This window comes from Talpa europaea (assembly GCF_964194135.1).
Source record: "Talpa europaea genome assembly, chromosome: X".
Classification (NCBI taxonomy): domain Eukaryota; kingdom Metazoa; phylum Chordata; class Mammalia; order Eulipotyphla; family Talpidae; genus Talpa; species Talpa europaea.
Window position 1 is genome coordinate 92,099,942 of NC_140081.1, and position 23,860 is coordinate 92,123,801.

At 42.9% G+C, this 23,860-nt stretch overlaps 1 protein-coding gene across 9 annotated transcripts in view; it reads left to right on the forward strand.

The window, feature by feature from the left end:
- Positions 1 to 4,800: 4,800 nt before the first annotated feature.
- The window catches only part of FMR1 (fragile X messenger ribonucleoprotein 1), a gene marked incomplete at both ends in the record, with an annotated part of 36,982 nt that continues 17,922 nt past the window's right edge, over positions 4,801 to 23,860 (forward strand). For all 9 annotated transcript variants that reach the window (XM_084258667.1, XM_084258668.1, XM_084258670.1 and 6 more), the window contains 5 exons: positions 4,801 to 4,851; positions 16,490 to 16,542; positions 19,556 to 19,649; positions 21,791 to 21,862; positions 22,132 to 22,280. In XM_084258667.1, the coding sequence (XP_084114793.1) occupies positions 4,801 to 4,851; positions 16,490 to 16,542; positions 19,556 to 19,649; positions 21,791 to 21,862; positions 22,132 to 22,280 (419 nt within the window). The remainder of the gene's footprint in view (positions 4,852 to 16,489; positions 16,543 to 19,555; positions 19,650 to 21,790; positions 21,863 to 22,131; positions 22,281 to 23,860) is intronic.

Consider the following 23,860-nt stretch of genomic DNA (forward strand, 5'->3'; position numbering starts at 1 on the left):
GCACAAATGGTTAAATCTCAGCACTATTAAGCTATAGGCAGCCACTGTAGAACGAGTTCAATCCCCGGGCAGGGAGCTACCCACATGGCACAGCAGACCTCTACTGTCTCGCCCACTGCTCCCCTCAACAGTGTATTTCAATGAATCTGCCCATTCTGTCTCTGGTGAATCCTCCCACCTCCACACCTCTGGCCTACACCCCAGTTCTTGTATGTATAAATAAATAAATCTGTAAAAAAAAAAAATCATAGACTTACTACACAGGTACCACGCTAATTCAAGATATCACTAATAGATGCTAATAATAGTAATAATACCCTAAGGTATTGGGAGAGTATATGGGAATGCGTGAGTATGTGCTCAATTTTCCTGTAAATCAAAACTGTTCTAAAACATAAAGACTATTAATTAAGAACTTTTCCCTTTTTCCTGATATTTAGTTCAAAGGAGAGGACAAAATGAGGTGAAACTGCCAGAGACAGTGTCATGAAAAAGGGAAACTAGCTGGAGCCTAGAAGGCACCTAGATTCTAGAGTAGGGTAGGACAAAGGCCATTTCAGTAGGGATTCAGGCATGAAAATCACTTGGTCTCAAGTTGCAAGACAGCAGGAAATAACCTGGAATAAATCAATGCAGAAACAAAAGATAGCAATATAGTGGAAGCAAGAGGCCAAAGCAAGGCTAGAAGTGCTGAATCATCATTCCAGTATTGGCTAAACATAGGAAAGGGAGCAGAGTGACCTGAGCCAGGACCTCAGCACGCATGCACTCATCCGCATGGCTCATCCACTCCAGAACTGCCAAACACCCGTGTCCCAGCACAGTGGGAGGCACAGACAAGCCCTGAATCAAAGAAACAAGAGTTATAAAACTTTCTGTTCTACAAGTGCTTACCCTCAGTGAGGAGAGACAGAAGCTGCCTGGAGTTTTCAAGAATCAGCAAAGAAGCCAGTAAGGCTGGAAAGGAATGAAAGAGGGAGGTGGAAGGTGAGATGGAGATTAGCGGCCAGCGTGTGAAGGACACTGGGGCCAGAATAATAAGGACTTTGGCTTATACCCTGAGGCATTTAGAGAACCATTAGGATTCTGAGTCTGAGTGTCAATGTGACTTGGTTAACACCGGTATTGAGTGGAGGCCAGTGAGAGCATAAGAGTGGCTACAGGGAGACTAGAGGTGGTTGCAATAACCCAGGTAACAGAGGATGGGGCTGGCATCACATTTCTGACAGCGTAAATGGTGAGGAATACATTGCAGACTTTGAAAGGGCTTGCTGATGTAGTGGATGCTTGAGAGAAAACCAGGGTGGAAATGATTTTGTTTTAGGCCTGAACAACCAGTTTGAACAAGGGGTTAGCAGTGACTGAGCGAGAGAATATCAGAGGAGAAGGTTCCTGAGCGGGGCTAAGTCTGGTATCTGAATTCAGATGAGCTTTCTTGAAAGGGGGGGTTTCAAGAGCTAGACAGTAGAGTGAGACTGAGACTCGGAGTTAAGTGTGCAGGGCTATACAGGTGGTGAAGAAAAGTGTGTATTCATTCATCAAACATTCGTTAAAGTTAACCACCTTTCATGGTGCCAGGGAGACAAAGGTAAGGAAGGAATCTTTCCTGCATGAAAGAAACTCACAATTCAAGGGAGGAAACAGAAATAAGCAACCATACTGTCCTAAGGATCATTTGGCATTTAATGAGTCCCTGCTATGGGCAAGCAGTGTGGTGAGGAAGGAGGAGGTGAGAAGTTTTGCTGGGAGTCCAAAAGGAGCTGCTGCACAGCGTCATAAAGACATTCCCAAGGGTTTTCAGTGCGGTGTGCCACTAGGGAATTGGTGGTCACCTACGTGTCCTTCGCTAGGCAAATGGATCAGTAAAATCTATGGAATACTCAGAAGTCTGAAGCAACCAAGGAGGCATTCACACAGCAATGTGGACATAGGTCAACAACAGTGCTGAGTGAAAACAGCAGGAAACAGAATAATGGTCCAGCATAAATGTGAAAGCCATACACAAAGTACTAGTATCTTAAGTTATCAAGGATCTGTATGAAAAAGGATTGCACTTTAGCAGGTTGAGGAATCCCCACACAGCTCTCCATAGTGGTTAAGCCAGTGTGCACTCCCACCAGCAGTGCAGGAGACTTCCTTTTTCTCCACATCCTCGCCAACATTTGTTGTTGCTAGTTTTTTTGATATGTGCCATTCTCAGTGGTGTAAGATGGTACCTCATTGTAGTTTTGATTTGCAGTTCCCTGATTGCAAATGATGTTGAACATTTTTCGTATGCCTGTTGGCCATTTGCATTTCGTCTTTGGAGAAATTTCTTTTTAGCTCTTCTGCCCATTTTTTAGATATTTACCCAATGGACACAGAAACATTAATTCTAAAGGGCACCTGCACCCCTATGTTTATACCAGCACTATTTACAATAGCTAAGCTTTGGAAACAACCCAAATGCCCAAAAATAGATGACTGGATCAAGAAGATGTGGTACATATACACCATAGAATATTACTCAGCAATCAAAAAAGATAAACACATGAAGTTTGCAGCAACATGGACGGAGCTGGAAGGGATCATGCTCAGCGAAATAAGCCAGAAAGAAAAAGGAAAATACTGGACGGTCTCACTCATAGCAGGAATCTAGAAAACCTAAGTAAGGGACCAGGAGAAAGAGTAACTATAAGAAAGTAAAAATCAAAATTAACAAGTAACTATAAACGAGAGACACACTGAGGGGGGAGGGACTGGGGTCAAAATAAGGGGAGTGGGAATTGTATGGAGACTACAACCAAGATGAAAATGCATACATTGTGCAAAAATGAAAAAGATGTAAAAAATATATAAAATAAAATTTAAAGAAAAAGTATTGCACTTGGTGTCTAGGGGAGTGAGGGGGTGATTAAAAAAGACAAGGAAAAGGAATATAAAGTCATAGGGCCTGGTGGGGACTGATGACAATATGCTGAGAATTAAAGTAAGGCCATTCTCTGCATCTGAGGTGAAATAATCAGCTAACAGGCATCCAGCTGGTCACCCTAAGGAGCTGGCTGTTTCTGGGTGCCAGGAAGCATTTGCTGAGACAGGGAGGCATGACAACGCAGCACAGGTTCCAGGGAGAGCACCGGGTTCAGTGTGGCTGGTAGGAAGGGCGGTGGGGAAGAGCTGACACTATTTGGAGGCCCTGAGTGAACTGGACACACCCTGGACTGCCAGGTACGGCCCTTCGGGTCACCAGGTCCGCTTTTATGATGTCGGGGCTAAAGGGCAAGCTCTGCTCGTATCTGGTGTGCTTGACATCCTCCTTCAGTCCTCTTGAACTCTTGGCATCTTATGACCACTCCGGAAATCCTAGTCCAGGGGGTCATGCCTATTATGGTGGCCTGGAGGAATGTGGAAAATAAACACAGGCCCTGGATCTGCTGCTTTAATCTCCACCAGCAGCAACAGCGCTGCTCTGGCTGAGAGGGGAGTGCAAACAGAGGCCGGAGGACGCCTCTGGCTGTGGAGCACCTGGCAGGGCAGTTCCCACCTCAGCTGGAGTCACAATCTCTTTCTGCCCCTCCCCCTCCCCGGGCTGGGTGTCCCCCCCTCCTGAGCACGCACCTTCATCCTGGCCCCCAGCAGGGCTGCCAGGCCTCAGGTTCTTTTCTGACGGCGGGCTGTCGACCTGCGCCTCTGTGTGCCCAGTACACGGCTGCGATGTGCGTCCTGGGTTTTGTTTGGTGACGGGACGGGCTCCGTCCACGTCGCAGCTGCACACAAGCTTCCCCAAGGAAGCCTACGCCGAGCTGGACGGGCCGAGGGCGCGGGCAGGAACAGGACATTGGGGGTGTTGTAGTGCAGTCGGGCCGGGGGCCCCGCGGAGGGGTGGCGGGGCAACGACACACGTGCCCGCTCAGCCTCTGGCCAGGCTGGGCACGAGCGGGGTGGACCTGAGGTGTCTGGCGAGGGGCGCGCGGGAGCCCCGTCGCTTGCGGTCCCGTCTAGGGCAGGTGTGAAGCGAGGGCGGGCTGCGGTCGCGGGGCCCGACCCGGAGAGGCCGCGGCGGCCCACACCACGACCCCTGGCCGGGGAGGAGGCGTCACTCTCACCTTCTGCCTCTAAGCTCACCCCCGCCTGGGTCCCCGCGGCGGCCACCTCGCTAGCACAGTCCTCTCGCGGCTAGTCTTCGCGTGTGTCTCGACCCCGCCGCACCAGCGGCTGCACCCGGCTGCGCGCTCCTCTGGGAAACAAGAGTCCCGTCCCCGCCGAGGCAGCCCGGGGCCGAGGCCTCCGCGGGCCCCTCGGCGGAACGGCGCTCTGGCCTTCGCCGGGCCACGCCAGGCCGCGGGACCCGGGACCGCGGGACCGACCCGTCGCCGCTCTTCCCGCCTTCCCGCCTTCCCGCGCCGCCCCGCCCCGCCCCGCCCCGCCCGACGTCGGGCCCCGCCCCCGGCCGGGCGCCAGTGCGCGCATGCGCGCGCTCCGGCCGAGGCGGGCGGCGCGTGCGGGCGGGGCGGGGGGGCCGAACCCGCGGGGGGGGAGGGGCGGTAGTCACGTGACGCGGCTTCCCTGTTTACACGCGGGGCGGCCGGCGCGCTCGGCCTCAGTCCGGCGCTCGGCTCCCTTTCGGTTTCCGTTCCGGTGAGGGGCCGCCTCCGAGCGGGCGGCGAGCGGACGGCCGGAGCGGGCGGGAGTGGCGACGGCGGCCTCGCTGCCGGCAGGCGAGCGGCAGCGCGGCAGCAGCGGCGGCGGCGGCTGGGCCTCGAGCGCCCGCAGCCCAGCTCTCGGGGGCGGGCTCCCGGCGCCAGCGGGCTTGACGGGAAGATGGAGGAGCTGGTGGTGGAAGTGCGGGGCTCCAATGGCGCTTTCTACAAGGTACGGAGCTCCCGGGCCCACCGCGGCGGCGCCCGGCTTTCCCTCCCTTTTCTTCTCGACCTCCGCGGGCGGCAGGCCCGGCGCCCTCTGCCCGGCGCCCCGCCCGGGGGCTCGGGCGCGCTCGGCGGGAGGTGGCGGGGCGGGCCGGGCCGGACTGCGGGCCTGTAGGCAGCCCCCCCCTCCCCGGGCCCCGCCGCCTCGCCTCGCCTCGCCTAGGGCCGGGCGCCTGTGGGAAGGAGCGGCGGGTGCCCTTGCGGGGACCGAGCCCCGCCGGGGCGAGCTGGGGCTGGGCCATGGCCGGCGGCAGGTAGGCGATCCCGGCGGACAGGGCCGGTCTGCGCGCCCAGGGACGGCGAGGGCTTGTATCTCTTCGCCTCCGGAGCCTTTCCCCGGGGGGATCCGGGCCTGACGTGTTCGTTGTGGCCGAGGAACGGGGATGGGGGGAGCCTAAGGGGGGCCCTTCCGTGGAGCCGCCGCCTGACGGGCCCAGAGGGTGGGCGATCTCCGTGGGGCTTCTCTTTTCCGGTCCAGCCCGGGGACTTCGGAGAGCTCCGCGGTTCTGGGCAAAGGGTGTGAAGCGAGAGTGGTGAGAAGCTATGGTCGGTACCAAATCACAATGGCAACCGATGCCTGGTGGCCTCCCTTTGTGGATTTCAGCAGAGCTTTTAGATCCAAAAGTTTCAGGCAGACCCTGACCTATCCCGGCGTTGAATTAAAGAAGTTGGTAATCTCAGATATTAGCGGGCCCTCTTCCTGGTTAGAAATGGGAACAAATTCGGGAATACAGATGCTTCAGCGTCTAAACACATTACCAAGTCTGCTACAGGGGAGAAAATTATTTTCACTCTCGAAAGGCCTGCTGTATCGCATGCAACTTCAGGAAATTAACTGAGTAGATTATTACGGGGGAATGTTTTAAAGGGAGTGGAAATACTTGTTTTGTGCTCCAAGTACTCGACTGTTTTCTGAATGGGTGATATTGCAGAGGGCTGGATTGTTGAGATTTTACAGAGGCATGCTTGCTTTTACTGTGGATTTTTCTTCCTAAACTCACACTGTTACAGATCAGCTAGTATCTTAAAATGTTGCAAAGCAGAATACAAAATAGGTGGATGTGTCGGTAGTGCTTCTGTTTCTACACGCTTTCTGTAAGGCTGGTCATCTATACATTCCCTTTCTTCTTGAATGTTCCTCTAACTTCTGTAAGTAATGACCCACCTGACTATAGTATCTTGGCAGTAGAACGTCCACATGGAAAAAAGACCGGAAATTAGCTATTGCCGTCGTCCAGGATAACTTGGGTAAATTTCATGTCTTTAGTGAATTTCGCTTTAGTAAATTTAACTTTTCAAGTGACACTCGTTTGACTCTAGAAAAATCAACAATTCGCTTAACTACACAATATGTTTACCGATTTTTTGGAGACATTTGGAGATCAATACATTTCATAAGTGAGAAATGGGACTTCCATACTTTTAGCGAAAAGGTTAAAACCTTAAGTGTAAAGCGAGGAGGAAAAAAACCCAGCTTTTCATGGTCTTACTAGTCTCTCCAATATAAAATTCTTTCAGTTGACTCTACAGTCAAAATGTTGCTGGCATTTGTTTCAGTGCCCTGTAATGTTTGCTGGTTTGTGTAGAAGCATTCTCATTTCTTCATTGGTGGTGTTGGTGACTAGATTTGTGGCACTAACTATAATGAATGTGAACAGGGCCTGGTGGTTGAACAGTATTCTAGCAAATCTCTGATAGCTTCTTTGGACTTCACTCTCACTGTCTTTTAGTGACTTTGCTTGTTCTAAGGGGCAACTAGCACATTCCTGGTCTTTTTGAAGGATTTATTGTTCTCTTCCAGCCGCCTATATTTGGTCCAATGACTTTGCTTGCAAACTGATTGGAATATAAGAAATGATCTTTACTGTTTGTTAAACCCCGGTTTTTCTTCTTGATATATTTTTTTTTTATACGAAGTTCCTTAATTTGAGGCGAATAAACGGAATGGGTTGCCTGGTTCCTTGAGAGGAAATGTGAAACTTGAACAAATGTGTATAGATAAATTGCTGTTCTGTTTATTTAATTAAGGTTTATTTTTAGGAAAACCTCATAGTCTATGTTGGTGGAAAATAGTTTCTATGATGAAAAAAATTAAGTTTTTGTAGACTCATAATATTAAAATAAACCGAGTTGCTTGTCCAGTGGAATGGGCAAGGAAAAGATGGAAATAAAGACCAATAACAATGAACTGCTATGGAGATACTTTACATTTATGAAAAATAGGAACCTTGTTCATCAAATTGATGAAAAACCTTTAAAAAATTAAACAACTCGAAGGCCTTTAGTGTAATTGATTTCAGACTTTGATTTGTCTGATGAACCACCATATTGCAAGGGGCCAGTCTCCATTTTCTGAGCACATGGTCCAAGTTTGCAGCATGAACTGGACAGAATATATGCTGGGAATTGATGAATTCTTTCTCTCAAAAATAACTCAAGCTCAGTATTCAAAGTCAACAGAACCATGAAACCTAAACCCTAAGGTTATAACAGCTCATTTCTATTTTCCCCTCTAGTGTTTGTTCTTAAAAACTAGTTTCTTTTAGTACTCATTAGTCTTTTTTTTTTAAAGATTTATTTATCTATGCATACAAGAACTGGGGTACAGGCCAGATGTGCGGGAGGGTGAGAGGATTCACCAGAGACAGCAGGGAACAGAACACGCAGACTGACTGAAATCCACTGCTGAGGGGAGCAGCGGGCAAGACAGGAGAGGTTTGCTGCGCCATGTGGATATCTCACCGGCCAGCTGGGTTCAAACCCGTGCTGCAGAGGCTGCGGACGGCTTCACAGCGCTGCACTCAACTGCCTGTGCCACCAGGGAGGCCCAGTACTCATTAGTCTTTACTTTCATGCTTAGGTATTTCTTTGACTTAGAAAAAGTTACTTGCATTTATAATTTGCAGAGCTTTATTTAAGACGTGAAGACACTTGAATTATGTCTCATGGTGGAGTCTTTATAAAGCATTTCCTAAAGGAATAATCTTGAAATAACGTATTCATTCTAAGGGTCATTTGTGTAAAATAGCACAGTATTGTTGTTTTTTTTCTTTTTTCGAACTGAGTTTTGACTGATACCTGATCCATTATTGTAATATGGGGTAAAAAATATGGTAGATTGCATTCATCTTGTTAGGTTATACTTTAATATTTCTTCAGCTTTGAAGTTTCCTATCTGCAGACCTTCGTTTGGTGAGTTGTAATATGGAGCCAATAGCTTACTTTGACAAAATGTACATTTGAGGAAATTTTTTAAATTAAAGTTTCAGTGGCCCAACATGATGCTAGCTACCTAGCCTGCTAGAAATCACTGTTTTGCCACAAAAACACTTGCATAAGGTGCTGTTCATGTTTTCTGTGAAGTCTTGAGATCTAACTTTGCATACAGGTGTTATGTACGTCGAGGAAGTGAATTATTTGGGTCAACTACATTTTTTCTTTCCAAAGTCTTAGTAACTTTTTAGTATGTAGAATCTTTGGAAGCATGATTTTTCTCCATTTGAAACTGTGCCATTTTCCAACTCTCTACAAACCACCAAATAATTAAATGCAAAAATCACTGCTATAATTGCATTTCTGATTCCTCCCTGCTCTGGGAATCATAGTGACTACGATCAGGGTTATTACAACTGTTAACCAATGGTGAGAGCTAGTTTCTAGGTGCCAGACACTGTTTAGGTGCTTTACCTCTGTTAATTTATTAATCTGCCTGCACAATCCTGAGGTACTGTTTTCATGCCCCTTTTATAGATGACAGTGTAGAACATTCAGAGAAATTGGGTGACTGATCTTATCATAAGTGTCAGATCTGATACCGCTCAGATCTGGGATTTGAGATCAGGTGATCTTTCTGAAATCAATTAGAGTTGATTTCCTGCCCATTTTTCTGTTTTATTGTGATCTTTGATTGTATTGGATCCTCAGATATTGGTTTAGCAAGTTGTATTAACTTGCAAGGCTGTTTTAGCCATTTTATACAGTTGATAGGAAGATATCATGAAATATTCAGCTTATATCTCAGTTTCCTTTTTTTTTTTTTAATTCTTGCACCTTGCTTACTACACTATAATTCTCCCTGTCAATGTTGGTTAAGAAAGACAAAGTTAAAAACCTTTGTTATGAAATTTGCTTTCTTTACATTGGGAGTGCATAGGAACTTAAGTAGTCACAAGTTAGGATACATACCACAAGGAAAATTAACTTTATACTACTTGTCTGTGTGCTGTCTTTAGGCCAGGGTAACCAGAAAGTGCATTTTTCTCAGCATTTATGGTAAATGCCCAAGTGAAGTTGCGTGCCTCTGAAACCGCACTGTGGTCAGAAGGGTTGTTGATGAGGCTTGTACTTTTCCCTTCCTATTTGTTCAGACCCCTGTGGTGCCCATATACAAAGGGTGACAGTTGATTTGGTATGTGAAGTCTTGGGTTTGAATTCTATTGAGTCACATTTCTTTGATCCCTCTGCTGTGTCTCATGGGTTTTCTTTAGGAGCGGCATTTTTCTGCGCTGTCAAGGTACAGTACAGGTGTTGTCTTCAGTGTTAATGGAGGGAGTGTGTTCAGTGTGGTCCTAGGCTTACACTGAAATTGCTCCACACCAGTAGCCTTTCCTGTGACTGCTGACTCGTATTTGTGAGTGCGTTCACTAAGCTTAGGGGAGCGGGGTAGATGGAATATGTAGTGGGAGAATAAGAGTTCACCAAAGTAGAGATGGGCTTTCTGTCTTGGTTTCATTGATCCTGGTGATCTCTGGTCAGTTCACACTTTGGTAAGTACGATTTTGTGATGGCCTCTTTGGCCCAGTTGCCAGTAAGTTGAGCATCTCATAATGATTTTTTGATTTCCTGTTTATTCCCCATAATTAGGGGCCTGTGTCTGTCTGTAAACTGTTTTGTCATCTTTCTCAAACCTCAAGATTTTCATCACATTTTTTGTCTTAGTATAAATAACCTTTTGGTATTTGGTGTCTTTGAGGAAATGACCTTTTCTTTTTCTTTAACATTATTTTAATCTTTAATTTTTTTCATTTTTATTTTGGGGGTACATTTTTGCTCTCCATATGTGCATGTGTACCACTTACCTTCCACCAAACCACCAGCACCCATACCTCCTCTGCCTCCCTCCCCCATGCCATTTCCCTCTTTCCTGTTCCTCTGGTAACCATTAACTGCCTTCATTAGGTCCAAGACTTACTCTTGCTGTATTTTGCGTATGTGTGTTTTTTGGTTATTTATATTCCACAAATGCATGAAACCATCCGATAAATGTCTCTCACTTTCTGACTTATTTCACTTAATATAGTCACCTCAAGGTCCATCCATTTTGTTGCCCAAAAGCCATTATATTATCTTTTTCCCCTGCTGTATAGTATTCCTTTAAATATTTATTCTGCACTTTCTTTATCCATTTGTCTATTGAAGGACATTTAGGTTGTTTCTGTGACTTGACAAATGTGGAAGTGTTATATTTACATAGATGTACATAAAGCTTTTTGTGTTAGAATTTTCATATTTTTAGGCTAAATGCCTAATGGTGTTATTGCTGGATCATACAGAATTTCCATTTTTATTTTCTTTATCTCCATACCATTTTCCAAAGAGGCTGCCCCAACTTGCATTCCCACCAACTGGATGAGAGTTCCCTTTTTCACCACATCCTCACCAACATTTGTCTGTAGACCTCTGAATATCTTCTTTAGAAAAGTGTCTATTTAGGTCTTTTGCCCATTTTTTGTTGGATTGTATGCTTTCTATGTTTTGGGATTAATCCTCTTGTCAGATGTGTGATGTGCAAAAATTGTGATTCTGTAAGATGCCTCTTTTTTATGAGGGTTTCTTTGAGGTACAAAAGCTTTTTAGTTTGATGTAGCTCCATTTGTTTTTGTTTTTGTTTTTTGCCATTGGGGTTGAGTCCCCAATATCCTGTTAGATGTCCTGTAGTATATCCCCTATATTTTCTTTCAAGTATTTTACAGTTTCAGTTCTTCTATGGAGATCTTCAATCCATTGTGAATTAATTTTTGCTACGGAGTTAAGTATGGATGCAATTTCATTTTTTAAGATATCCCGTGCTCATGGATTGGAACAATATACATCATTAAAATAACCGTATTATTCAAAGCAATTTATAGTCAATGCAATACCTTTCAAAATACCAATGACTTTTTCAAGGAAATTGAACAATTATAAAATTTATATGGAACTACAAAAGGCCCCAAGTAGCTAAAGCAATTCTGAGAGAAGAGATGAAAAATGGAGGCATCACAGTTCTGACTTGAAACAAAATTACACAGCAACAGTAATCAAAGCAATGTGATACTAGAACAAAAACAGACATGTAGACCAGTGGACTAGATTAGAAAGCCCAGAGATAAACGCACACAAATATGGACTGTTAATCTTTGACAAAGGGGCTGTTGCCATACAGTGAAAAAAGGATTGCCTCTTTAACAGTGTATATTTTTTAGTAGACTTTTGTGGAGACAGAACTTCCCTTAATGCTGGATCACTGTGGTCCTTTATCTCTCATAAACTGTGACCTTCTCTGCTTTATCTCTCATTTATTTAATGCTAGCTACGTGCCAGGCTTTGTACTAAGCACTAGACATGTGTAATTTTATTGCAACAACCTTAGGAATCAGGTCCAGTTCTCCTGTATCCATTCCTTCCTTGTAGATGAGGACTCTGAGGTCCAAAGGCCACCCCTTGGAGAGTTCTACAGCCGTAATGTGATAGAACCAGATTTTGAACCTCGGTCTCATTCACAGCAAAACTCTTAACCACTGAATTTACTGAAGTCCAAGAAACCCAGCTCTCATTCAGTAATTTGTGTATTCATTCAAACCCCTTCAGTCGGTCTTTGGTAACCTCACAGGAATCCCCTCAACTGTGTCCCAAACACCAGCTTGGCTTAATGGGATGGGTAGCAGTTTACAGCAGTGTTTTCCGAGTGGATGGTGAGTGGGGTGTTAACAATCTGGAGGTGACTAGGAAAGAGGGAGAGAGTTTTGGGTAAGAGAGGGGCAGGGCCAAGCCAGGGCCGGGTGGGGTGGGGTAGGGGGGATTGGAAAAATGTTATGGGAAGCAGGAAGATGGGACACTTGAGAAAAATGACAATTTCTGTAGAAAGGCTCTAACATCACAGGGGGCCTCTGTCCTTGGTATGCGTGCAGGCAGACCGGAGACAACCCATGGATTTTTTTTTTTTAAGATTCATTTATTTATGGATACAAGAGCTGGGGTGTAGGCCAGAGGCATGGTGGGTGTTGGGTGAGAGGACTCATCATAGACAGAGTGGGGAGCAGAACAGGCAGATCTACTGAAATACACTTGAGGGGAGCAGCGGGTGAGACAGGAGAGGTCTGCTGTGCCATATTGGTCACCTCCCTGGCCAGGGATCGAACCCATGCTTCAGTGGCTGCTGATAGCTTCATAGTGCTGAGACCTAACCCCCTGAGCCACCAGGGAGGCCTTTTTTTTTAAAGATTTATTTATGCATACAAGAACTGGGGTGTAGGCCAGAGGTGCAGAGAGGGTGTGGTGGCAAGAGGATTCACTAGAGGCAGAGTTGGGAGCAAAACAGGCAGATCTGCTGAAATACACTGCTGAGGGGAGCAGCGGGGAGACAGGAGAGGTCTGCCGCGACATGTGGGTAGCTCCCTGGCCGGTCAATAGCTTCATAGTGCTGAGACTTATTAACCCCTTTTACCACCAGGGAGGCCCAACTTTTATTCCACTTATTACAGCATCAAGAGAAGGTGTCCACATGCCTTCTATATGCTCTTAATATGCACTATCTAAAAGTGACCGATTGGGGGAGTATCAAGGAACTATGCATACACAGATGAGCCTCGTGAGCGTGAAGGCAGTAGCCCTGTAGATGGTGTTGATTACTCAAACCATTTCTGATTCTCCACATACTGAGTTGCTTTCAGAGCCTGTGAAAGCTTTTTCTTCTTGAATAGTCACAACAATTTTGCAGCTCTTCTCCTGTGATGGAATGTTTGATTTTAGGAAATAGTCAAATGTGGTGAATGAGTATGATGAAACCATGTGACATCTTTTTGGCAAATAAAAAAATATAGCAGTGAAGTAATGAGACTGACGTTTAGTGTGCTTTCAGGGTGGATTGGAAAACTGCCCCCAGCATTTGTAAAGGTTTTAAATCAGTGCTGCCCAGCAGCCCTTTCTGCAGTAATGGAAGTGGGCTCTCCCTGCCCTGCCCACCACAAGGGGCCTGTGAGCATGGTGAACATGAGGCCATGTTTTCATTTTACTCGATTGTAACTAATGTAAATAGTCAGATATAACTAGCAGCTGTCATGTGGACAGCACAGCTGTAGCCAAGGACAGTAGTCGTGGAAAGACACCTGAATTCGTGAGAGCAGCATTTCACCCAGCTGTAACAGGGTTCTCTTCGCTGACCAAAGGACTTACCATTTCAGCATATACTGCCAAACATGCAAATACAGAACTTTGTAGAGGATGGAGACAGACACAGTAAATAAGGGGTTACGTCCTGATGGGAATTTTGATTTTAGTGCTTAATCTAATACTGTCCCCCAAAAGCAGATTGCTTAGTTTGGTATTAGCCGTCATATAAGGATGTGGGGAAAATGGGGGGCGGGAGCTCCTGTTCTTTCTCTTCTCCAGCTTACTGTATAAAACTTAGAATGACTGATTCCAGTAACTAACTCAAATTCAGGCCTTCTTTGTTGCTGAAGTCATAGTGAGGCAAGCAATTCTTTAGAATGCTGGAGGCATGTGCCCTTATGATGAAATCTATCATATTCTAACACAGTATCATGATCATTATTAAACTAGAGTTTCCGAAATATGCTGTACAGAATCTTGATGATTTAAAGATAGCTGAGGAAAAATAGGCAAGGTCAAAATGATAGGAAGAAAATGGGGATTCCCCCACCCAAATTAGTCTATAGCTCTAAACCAGATATATACATACTTAATTTATTTTTTTTTTAAAGATTTTTCTCTCTCTCTCTTTTTAAACATTTATTTATTTATTTATACAAGCACTGGGTACAGTCAGAAGCGCGGGAGGGTGAGAGAATTCACCAGAGCCAGAGCGGGGAGCAGAGCAGGCAGAAGGACCGAAGCACACTGCTGAGGGGAGCAGCGGGCGGCAGGAGAGGTCTGCGCGCCATGTGGGACCCTCCTCCGGTGGCCGGGGAAAAGCCGGGGATCGAAGCGGCGCTGCAGAGGCTGCGGGCAGCTTCGCAACCCAGCGCTCAACCACTGCGCCACTGGGGAGGCCCCTACATACTTAATTTAGAATAGTAATTCCACCATTGTGAGTGTAGCAGAACACCTGGATTCCATCTAGGAAACTTGTTTTTAGTGACTTTTATTCCTTTGAGCATAATGTGGAAGTGTTCATTCCTCTGTATCCATATCCATGTACATGTTCTCAGGGTCCCTGCTTCACCTGCCATTGTTTTCCTTACGAACAACTAATTAATAGTTGGCTGGTATGTTTTCATTTGATATTTTGGGAAGTTTCAGTTTTTTAAAAAATCCTTTAACTTCAGACCTTTGAAGATACATTTGTTTATAAGACATTTGCATTGGATCATTTGTTTAACACACATGTTGGGCACCTGTTATATGCCAAAAATTGTGCCAGTTACTGAAGATACAGAAGAATGGCTTCAATACAGACTAGTTGTCTTCCCAGTATTCAAAGTCGTGAGCGTTTGTTTCTGTTTTCTTCTCAGTGTTCTGTAGTTCTGGCTCTTACATTTAGGTCTCTGATGCATTTTTGGTTTTCGTATATGGTATGAGGTAAGGGTCAACATGCATTCTGCGAGTGGATATCCAGTTGTCCCAGCACCATTTGTTGAAAGCACAATTTTTTTTCCTCCATTGAATTGTTTTGGCTTCCTTCCCCACAAAGGATTATTTTTGACATGCCTCAAGCTGTTTCTCCAGGTCTCAGCATTTGTTCATGCTGCCCTGAGGCCTGGATTGCCTCTCTGTCCTCTACTCCCTGTTATTTGGCTATATTCTCTCTCTCTCTCTCCCCCTCTCTCCCTCCCTCCCTCTCCCCCTCCCCCTTTAGGTTTGGTAAGAACCTCACCTTCCTTCTGCAGCATGTTATCCCTGATCAGCATCCCACTCTCTCTCTCCCCCTCCCTCCCTCCCTCCCTCTCCCCCTCCCCCTTTAGGTTTGGTAAGAACCTCACCTTTCTTCTGCAGCATGTTATCCCTGATCAGCATCCCACTATCCCCACAGCCCCCAGGCCCATCTTAGAATAGGAACCTTTCAGGCAGTGATCAGCTTACTAGTCATTGAATTCATGGTAGGCATTCAGAAGTAAAGTATTGCCCACTCCTGGGACCTTACTGGTCGTGGGGAAATGGGTGATAGTAACATAGTGAGGTAAGTTTATAGTGGTGGGGTAAGATGCCGTGAGAATGGAGACAACGGGAACTTAACCTAGTCCTCTGGGTTCTCTCAGGAGGTGACGACTTGAACCAAAACTAAAAGGTCAGTAGGAGATAACCAGGTGAAAAGAAGGAAAGGGCTCTAAGGATGTGGGAGCCATATTTACAGAGAGAGACCCAGTGGCTTCGCACTGTTGCCTCACAGCAACCTCTGAAGGACGTGAGAGATAAAGCTTGGAGAGGTGAGCGCAGAGCCAGATCAGGAAGGGCCTTTTGCAGCCAGAGAAGGGATTTGGTCATAATCCTTCAGGCAGGGAGAAATGATAGGAGAGACACATGTAACCCGAACAAATTTGAGGAAGAAGCTTAAATTTCTCAGGCCATTTAAAAATTAATTAAGATGTAAAGCCTCTTGGGTTTTGGTGTCTTCCCCCCTACTCTAATTGGCAAGACAAAAGCAAACCTCCTTTCCTGCACCTATTAAAAACTTAATTTTATAGAATTATGGACAGCATGCTGATTAAAGAATTCTTCATAATTAGCTATTACTTTTATTATGTCTGTCTGCAGATCACCAGCAATTACGTCATCAGATTTAAAAGATTTAGATCTCTATATTATTTTTCCCCAAGTTCCTGTGAGATTGAGAATTTAATTAAATTCTGGTAATTGGTCTTTTTGGCAGTATTAGCAGCATATGGTTGTTAAAGAAAATTTAGTGTACTTCTGTTTACATAGAGTTGAGATTATATTTAATCATATGCTATTTGTAGTTTCCTGAAATTTTATTAAGGAGAAAAAGATAGGTTATGATAAACAGACTGTAATGGCAGGCATATGGCTCTGGAACAAGTTTCTTAGTCTTCGATAATTCTTACCTAAAGTATACATGATCCATTTTGCACGTGCACCTGCGTTGGAATTTTCAACTTACTTGTCTTTCTCTTATTAGATGCTGAACTATGTGGAGCAATTTTTTTGTATGTATTTTGTTTAATCAGTATTCCTAGGGCCTAACACATAGTAGGTGACTAAATATAGACGTGATTCATGAATGAGCGATCCTAAAAAAAGGGCAAGCTTTCGCTTGTAGCGTCACTTGATTTTTGGTACCTGTAGATATTAACTAGAAGCAAAATGATTTTTGTGCCTAGAAGTTAACTTAAATGGTGTTTTTCTTCTAGGCATTTGTAAAGGACGTTCATGAAGACTCGATTACAGTTGCATTTGAAAACAAGTAAGTGTCTTAATATAATTTTAAGGTTTAGGTTCTTTAATAGTTTATGCTAATTATTATTTTTATTCCTCATTTTTAAAAATTCAAGTCTAGTTTGAGTGTTTTTCAGAAATGGATCTTCATGTTATTGACCAGGAAGTTCCTGAACAACTCAGTATTAAACCAGTGGATGGCTGTTCAGTCCCTTTGAATGTGAAGAAGGAAACCAGATTCTTCTGTATTAATAGCTGAGAGTTTGGATAGGAATATTTGTATTTTTTAAAAGATGAAAATGAAGGGATTCATGGGTATTGGTAAAATCAATGTGAGTTTTGTAACATTAAACCTAAAATAAATGGGTTTTGTTGTTTAGCATATATGATTAGGAACAATCATGTTTAACCATTAGTTTATTTTTAACTATGTCACATATTTATAACCAGTAATAGCAGTAACTGATCTTTTCTGCTAGATGAGTAAATTAAAACACTTACAGGCCTAGGAATATTAGCTATGTGAATTCATCAATAAACATAGTTGTTAACATTTTGTTGGCAAAAGCAAGTCTTTGATGATTTTTTTTGAGTACTAATAAAGGCTGTTTTCAGAGTAGCCATTCAAAATTCTAAAATATGTAAAGACTCCTTAGCCAAAGTATAAATGTGGTCATGATCTTAGAATGTTATTGAACCCCGAAGAATGGTCGACATTTAAAATGTTTTGATTTGTATGTACCAAGAGAATTAATAGTATTTCAAAGCAGATTGACTAGAGAGAGAGGAAATCTATGGAGATGAGTGATTGCTTAGGGCTGGGGGAATGAGAAGCCATACCTAAGAATATGGGGTTTCTTTTTGAAGCAATGAAAATGTTCTAAAATTAACTGGCAATGGTTGCACATACCTATGAATATCCTTAAAAACATTGAATTGTACATAGACTTAAATGGATGGATTATGTGGTGTGTGAATTATATCTGAATAGTAAGTCTACTAAAATATAGTATGTGACCCAGACATACTGCAATTAGATTGTTAGCAGATTCTTTTAGCTGACAACAGGATGATGTAGTATTCTTAGATGCCTGAAACAAATTCAGTGGGAGAGGTAAAAGAATTTAGTGACCCTGTTCTTAACTCTAGACTAATAATTTCAGTCCATAATATAAGTTAGAATAAGAATACCTGTCTCTGAATACATAGAACCAAATCTTACAGAATGTGCCAGTTTGCTACTTTGGGTTCTACACTAGAGAACAGCATCACACCTCTAATGGAGGAATCTTTGATAACAGAGAGTGATTTTTTTCATGTAATTATCCTCTTATCTGCTTGCTCCCATCACTGGGTGAGCACTGTTTCCTATAAAGGGAGAGTTGTCTTTATTTGCCGCTCTTTGGTTTCTCCTGTAGTTCTTAATATAAAGCATTAAGCAAGCACTCATTTCATCTATGCATTTAAAAATGTGTCTAGTTTATACACTGATTTATTAGATTGGTTCTTTTTTGTTTTCCATACAATTACTGCTATTTACTTAAAATTATTCTCTTTGGACTTTCTCATTTTCTCCTGTACTGTAGCTGCATAAAAGTTTCTCTTCAAACTATCTGTCATCCTGGGAATTTGAAATAGATCAGCTGTTTTTCCTTGTATTCATGGAGTTTGACATTCAACACTGGGTTTGAGCACACCGAGCATGCCACTCGGTCCCTTCAAAGTATAGTCTCATTGCCCTTTGTGTGTTTCCATTTTCTCTGTTTAAAAAAAAAAAACTAATGTTTTATGGAACTTTAGACTATATTTACCTTTTTTCCCTTTCAATCATAATGAAGCTCCCATTATGATTACATTATTTTTTGTGATTCCATATTTCACTTTTTTGAATAAATAATTTGAATTTTCATTTCTGTACACATAAGACTTTGGAACTGAGAAAATTATATTAAATATTATATGCTTTACCAGTCATACTTAGTAATGAATTTGTAACATGTTAAAAGTCATTGATTTTCAGTAAGTATGAAAGGGCTGTTCTGAAGTAAGGACCATTTTTTATAGTTTTCAAGTATATATGATAATTCAGAAAAGGGGGTTCACTGGAATATAGGCCCTAATCAGATTTGCACAAATGTGACTTAATTACGTACAAGCTTACATAATAGCTCTTCTTAATAGTAATAAAGAAAATATTGCTTTTCTCAACTGCAATTTACTAAGAAAACCCTTTGGTAACAAAATACAAAAACAACTGCTCCAGCACTTGAATCCCCCAGTATTTTTTGCAAAATTTGCCTTTTCATATATCAGTATGGATATAAAAGAATAATTTGGTATTTTTCAAAATTATTACCTATCATTTCAAATTAAAAAACATAGGCACGCTTACCAAACTCCTATAGGCTGTTTCCATTGGGTTTCTGTGGTTTAGGAGATCCCACCAGCCCAGTGCATGCTGGTACGCCATACTGATCAGCAGCCAGCTTTCCATGGCAAGAATTGACCACCTCGTGGGATCTAAAATTTAAAAGGGGGAAAAGTGAGTTGTGACTTGTTACTGTGCTGACTGCCCCATTTTGCTTGGGAATTAGAGGGCATTTAGGGCTAGTTTCTGTGGTCATTGGAATGTGGTTAAAATTCCTTTGCAAGTAGGAGTATGATGATGATTTTACTAACACTGATACTAACATATTTAAGCATCAAAGGAAATTGCTGTTGTGGACTTACATTTAGAACTCCTAGAGGTTGAAACTGTTGTAAGAAAGATTTGTTCGGAAAACCGTCCTGTTGATTTTATTGTGTTTTAGAGAACTATTCCAAATAGAACTACAAGGCTGCTATGCTGCATGTAGACTTTGTTGAAATGTCTCTATATTACCGTTATACCTCACTCAACAAAACACCAACAGTTTTAAAGCACTTGCTCCTTAAACGAGAAAAACAGAGGGCTGTACTTAACCAAAAGTTAATGGCAGCATGGTCATTGTTTCTGTTAAGCTGAAAAGTGTGTTAAATAATTTGTGTTTGCTTATTTGCAGTTGGCAGCCAGAGCGGCAGATTCCATTCCATGATGTGAGATTCCCGCCACCTGTAGGTTATAATAAAGATATAAATGAAAGTGATGAAGTTGAGGTGAGTTTCCCCTGCCTTCAAGTTATGAAGTACTGAAGGAGCGGAGGCATACAGTTTTCCAGTGCATTTTGTCCCTTAACACAGTTTAAAAGCTACCTAGTGAATGAATTACAGCTGTGATGAACTTGGGCTTCTGACTGAGCCATCCTGATAATGCTTGGAGATCTCACTGTGCAGCTCTCAGCGCATCTTTGAAAACCACTGCTAATTCCCTTGGCTTACTAGTACTCCTTTTTCCCCTTTCCTCAATCTCTGAATCATTGTTTGAATGCCGTATTACTAGTTTGCTACCCTGTCCCCAACTTAAGCAAAATAGATTAGGAAAATTAGTATGACAAAGAAAAAAAATCATTCCTTGTAATAGAACAGTAACCAAGAATTTTGCTAAAGTAGCAGTAAACTGCTACATTTTAAAAAACAAGGTTTAGTGTATACATACCTGCTCATCTGCCATTGAGGTCTGACCAGAAGGTGCTGTGGAGATGTGCCACGTTAACAGGAATGTAGGAAGAAGGAAAAAAAAAAGGTGATGTAGGGGCTTGCAGAAGGCCTCTGGATGTCTTGGCCTGTGTCCTTTTCTCTACAATTTTAAAAGTGGAAATAGAATGTGGAGTGTTATTTATTTACTAAAAATGTGCTCACAAGCTACTAGGGGTAAGGAACTAGGCTTGGATTTGCAAGGGATTGCAGTAAGGAACAAAACACTGTCTATACTGGAGGACCTTCACCTGTCCACTGGTCCAGAAGAGCAGTCTTCCTGAAGGCGAGGACCAGGACCATACTGTCTGTCTGTATGGGGAGTGCTCATAATGGTGTTTGGATGGATAAAGTGGACTTTTTCCTAAGTCACTTGGAAGGTGGTGCCCAGTGAGATGCTGTTGGTAGAGTGATCTCACTGTGACCTCGGTTATTGCTCTGGCTAGACTGGAGTTGACATGGATTGATGGTGACAAGAGGGGAAGGTAGGTTAAATTAAGTTGTATTCAGTCACTATGTTGCATGCCCATTAATTGGATTATGATAGGGAGGAAAGATAAGTCTTTTTGTCTGTATCAGGACTATTTATAGTAATGATGAATAAAGGATACTTCCCCCGCCCAGTTTAGTCACATGACAGGTGGGGCCCAATAAGATGCTGTTGCTAGGATGACTTCATGATACTCTCTCCGTAACAGTTAACTGAGGGTATTTGGCAAGAGCAGAGGAAAGGAAATGTGATGGGGCAAGAAGAAAAGGTAGATTGAGCTAAGTTATGTTTAGTCGTGTATATTGTGGAATCACAGCTTCCATTGTAAACGGAGGGAAAGGGTTGGAGCCTTGAGTTGCTTATCAGCCTTAGGCTTTGACCCTCTTTTCTCTCCTGTCCTTTTCTGCCCATCAACCCCCTTGTATTCTCCTTTCTGCTTGAGTATTTCTGTCTCTTGCTCCGTGTATATTCTGTTTTCCTATTAACCTTGACTTGTTAGTATCTTCACAAAAGGTTTCATGCTGGACATCCGAAGTGAACTCTGAAGTGGTCACCATCAGTTAGAAGAACTGACCCACAGTGTGTGAGAGCAGAAAGGTGGTATTCAGAAGATTGCCAGTGTGAAGTTGTCCATTTTAGTGAGTAGGAGCCAGGAAACCAGAGAGTGACCAAGGGTCTGCCCATTTAGTCCCCAGGAGACATGAATGCCTGGGTCGGCTGAGTGGTCACTGGCCTTACCCAGTATATGATCAAGTAGCCAGACAATATGCCAAGGTCGATAACTTTGAATCAGTCGTTGGCTTATAGAGTAAAGCAAAAGCAAATGTGTGCATTTTTAGGTACATGTTTTTACTCACAGCACATCCAAGGAAAGTATGCCCAGATTTGTGAACAGTCAGCTTTCCCTGAGCATTCATATTCAGAGTGCTAATTACTACTGAGTTAAAATAGAGGAAAGCAGCTTATTACATGACTCTCCAAGGTGATCAGTTGGTTTCTGATTATGTATATCTACGTTTAGCTGTAAGGGGGTACAGTCTGGTTTAAGGTATACAGTATACTCATTTGGAGGACACCTGGATACATTTTAATAAATTTTCCTCAGTGTCTGATAATCTACAGATTTCTGAATTATATTAATCATGAACTGTTCTATGTTGTAATTTTTATCTAGGTTTATTCCAGAGCAAATGAAAAAGAACCTTGCTGTTGGTGGTTAGCTAAAGTGAGGATGATAAAGGGTGAGGTAGGAAAACGCATATTTAAATTTTTTTCTTATATATTTTTTTCTAAACCCAGGTACTCTACATTTTGGTCTGGATTTCTATTTTAAAGTAATATCTGATAATTTATTTTATAAAAAGTGTTTTCTCTGTGTTCAGTATGTTTCATGTGTTTAAGTTGATAGAGTATTTTTCCTATCTAAAAAATCTGAAAATAACTGAATAGGTACAACTTGAATTTTTCTTACTTTAAAAACTATGACCAGCAATGACTTTTATTTATTTCTCTTAGTTTTATGTGATAGAATATGCAGCATGTGATGCTACATACAACGAAATTGTTACCATTGAACGTTTACGGTCAGTTAATCCCAACAAACCTGCCACTAAAGATACTTTCCATAAGATCAAACTGGATGTGCCGGAAGACTTACGACAAATGTAAGTTGCTATGCAAGATATACTGAGACGTTGCAGGTGATACGTGGTTTATTTAAAAGAATATAAACTTTGAAGAGGAAGAATCAGTTTTTTAATTCAGTGAAATTTGGCAAAAGTGGTTTGTTTTGCAAAAGTAATGAAAAGCCATATTCAGCTTTTTTTCAGTTGTATAATCAAACCAGCATTGATCTTGCTTAAACTCACTTGGCTAGCTACATAGCTGATGTACATAATATATGTGTGTTTTCTAAAATAAACTATCTTTGTTTATTGCAAGCTGATAAAGACAATGGAAATTTCTCCAGGTTTTTCCTTTTAGCTAATATTTTCAGGTAAGTATATAATAAGTAGAACTAAAGAAGCCTCAAAAGATTATCTCTGTCTTAGAATCCTTGATTTGGAGTAATACTTGAAGACTTTTTAGGTTAGAGGTTCCGTTTTAAATATTTCATCAAGGTAGATAAATTAGTTTGATTTGGACATGTCACACTTTAGATAAGCATTAACTTGTACGTCACATGATATAGAGATCCTGCTTTTTGAGTCTAGAGATTGTGTGTGTAAATTTTTGTGGTTTTTGATTCATACACATTTCTCTCCTTTGAATTGGTCAGCAGCTTTTCTTCAGAAAAGAAACAACAAAATTGGCCACCCTATAGCTAACCCCAAACGTTTTCAACAGTTGACTAAAAAAATTTACTGACATCTTGGGCCTCCCTGGTGGCACAAGGGGTTAAGATGCAACCTATGAAGCTGTCCGCAACCTCTGCAGCACAAGTTTAATCCCTAGCCGGCCAGGGAGCAACCCACATGATGCAGCAAACCTCTCCTGACTCGCCCACTGCTCCCCTCAGCAGTGTGTTTCAGTCAACCTGCCTGTTCTGTTCCCCACTCTGTCTCTGGTGAATCCTCTCACCCCCCACACCTCTGGCCTATACCCCAGCTCTTGTATGCATTAATAAATAAATCTTAAAAAACAATTTACTGACATCTTTTTTTTTTAATATTTATTTATTTATACAAGCACTGGGTACAGTCAGAAGCACGGGAGGGTGAGAGAATTCACCGAGCCAGAGTGGGGAGCAGAGCAGGCAGAAGGACCGAAGTACACTGCTGAGGGGAGCAGCGGGCGGCAGGAGAGGTCTGCACGCCATGTGGGACCCTCCTCCGGTGGCCGGGGAGCAGCTGGGGATCGAAGCGGCGCTGCAGAGGCTGCGGGCAGCTTCGCAACCCAGCGCTCAACCGCTGCGCCACCGGGGAGGCCCAATTTACTGACATCTTAAGGAATTAAAATCTGGAAGCCTGCAGAGTGGCTTCCCTAAATCTGTCACTTTGCTAATCTGAGATCACCAGTAATCCTTTAAGGGCATAACTGACTTTTTCCTTTATAATATCAAATGCTTGATCAGCCTATTTCAGAAATAGACACAGCACAGAAACTCAACTTTTAAATAGGGATAGCATATTTTTCATAAGTTATGTTTAATATGAATCCACAATTGTAGTGCAGATCTCTTTGCATGCATTTATGCCAGTAGCTGGTAATATCTTAACGCCACAGTGAGTATTCTCTTTATTTC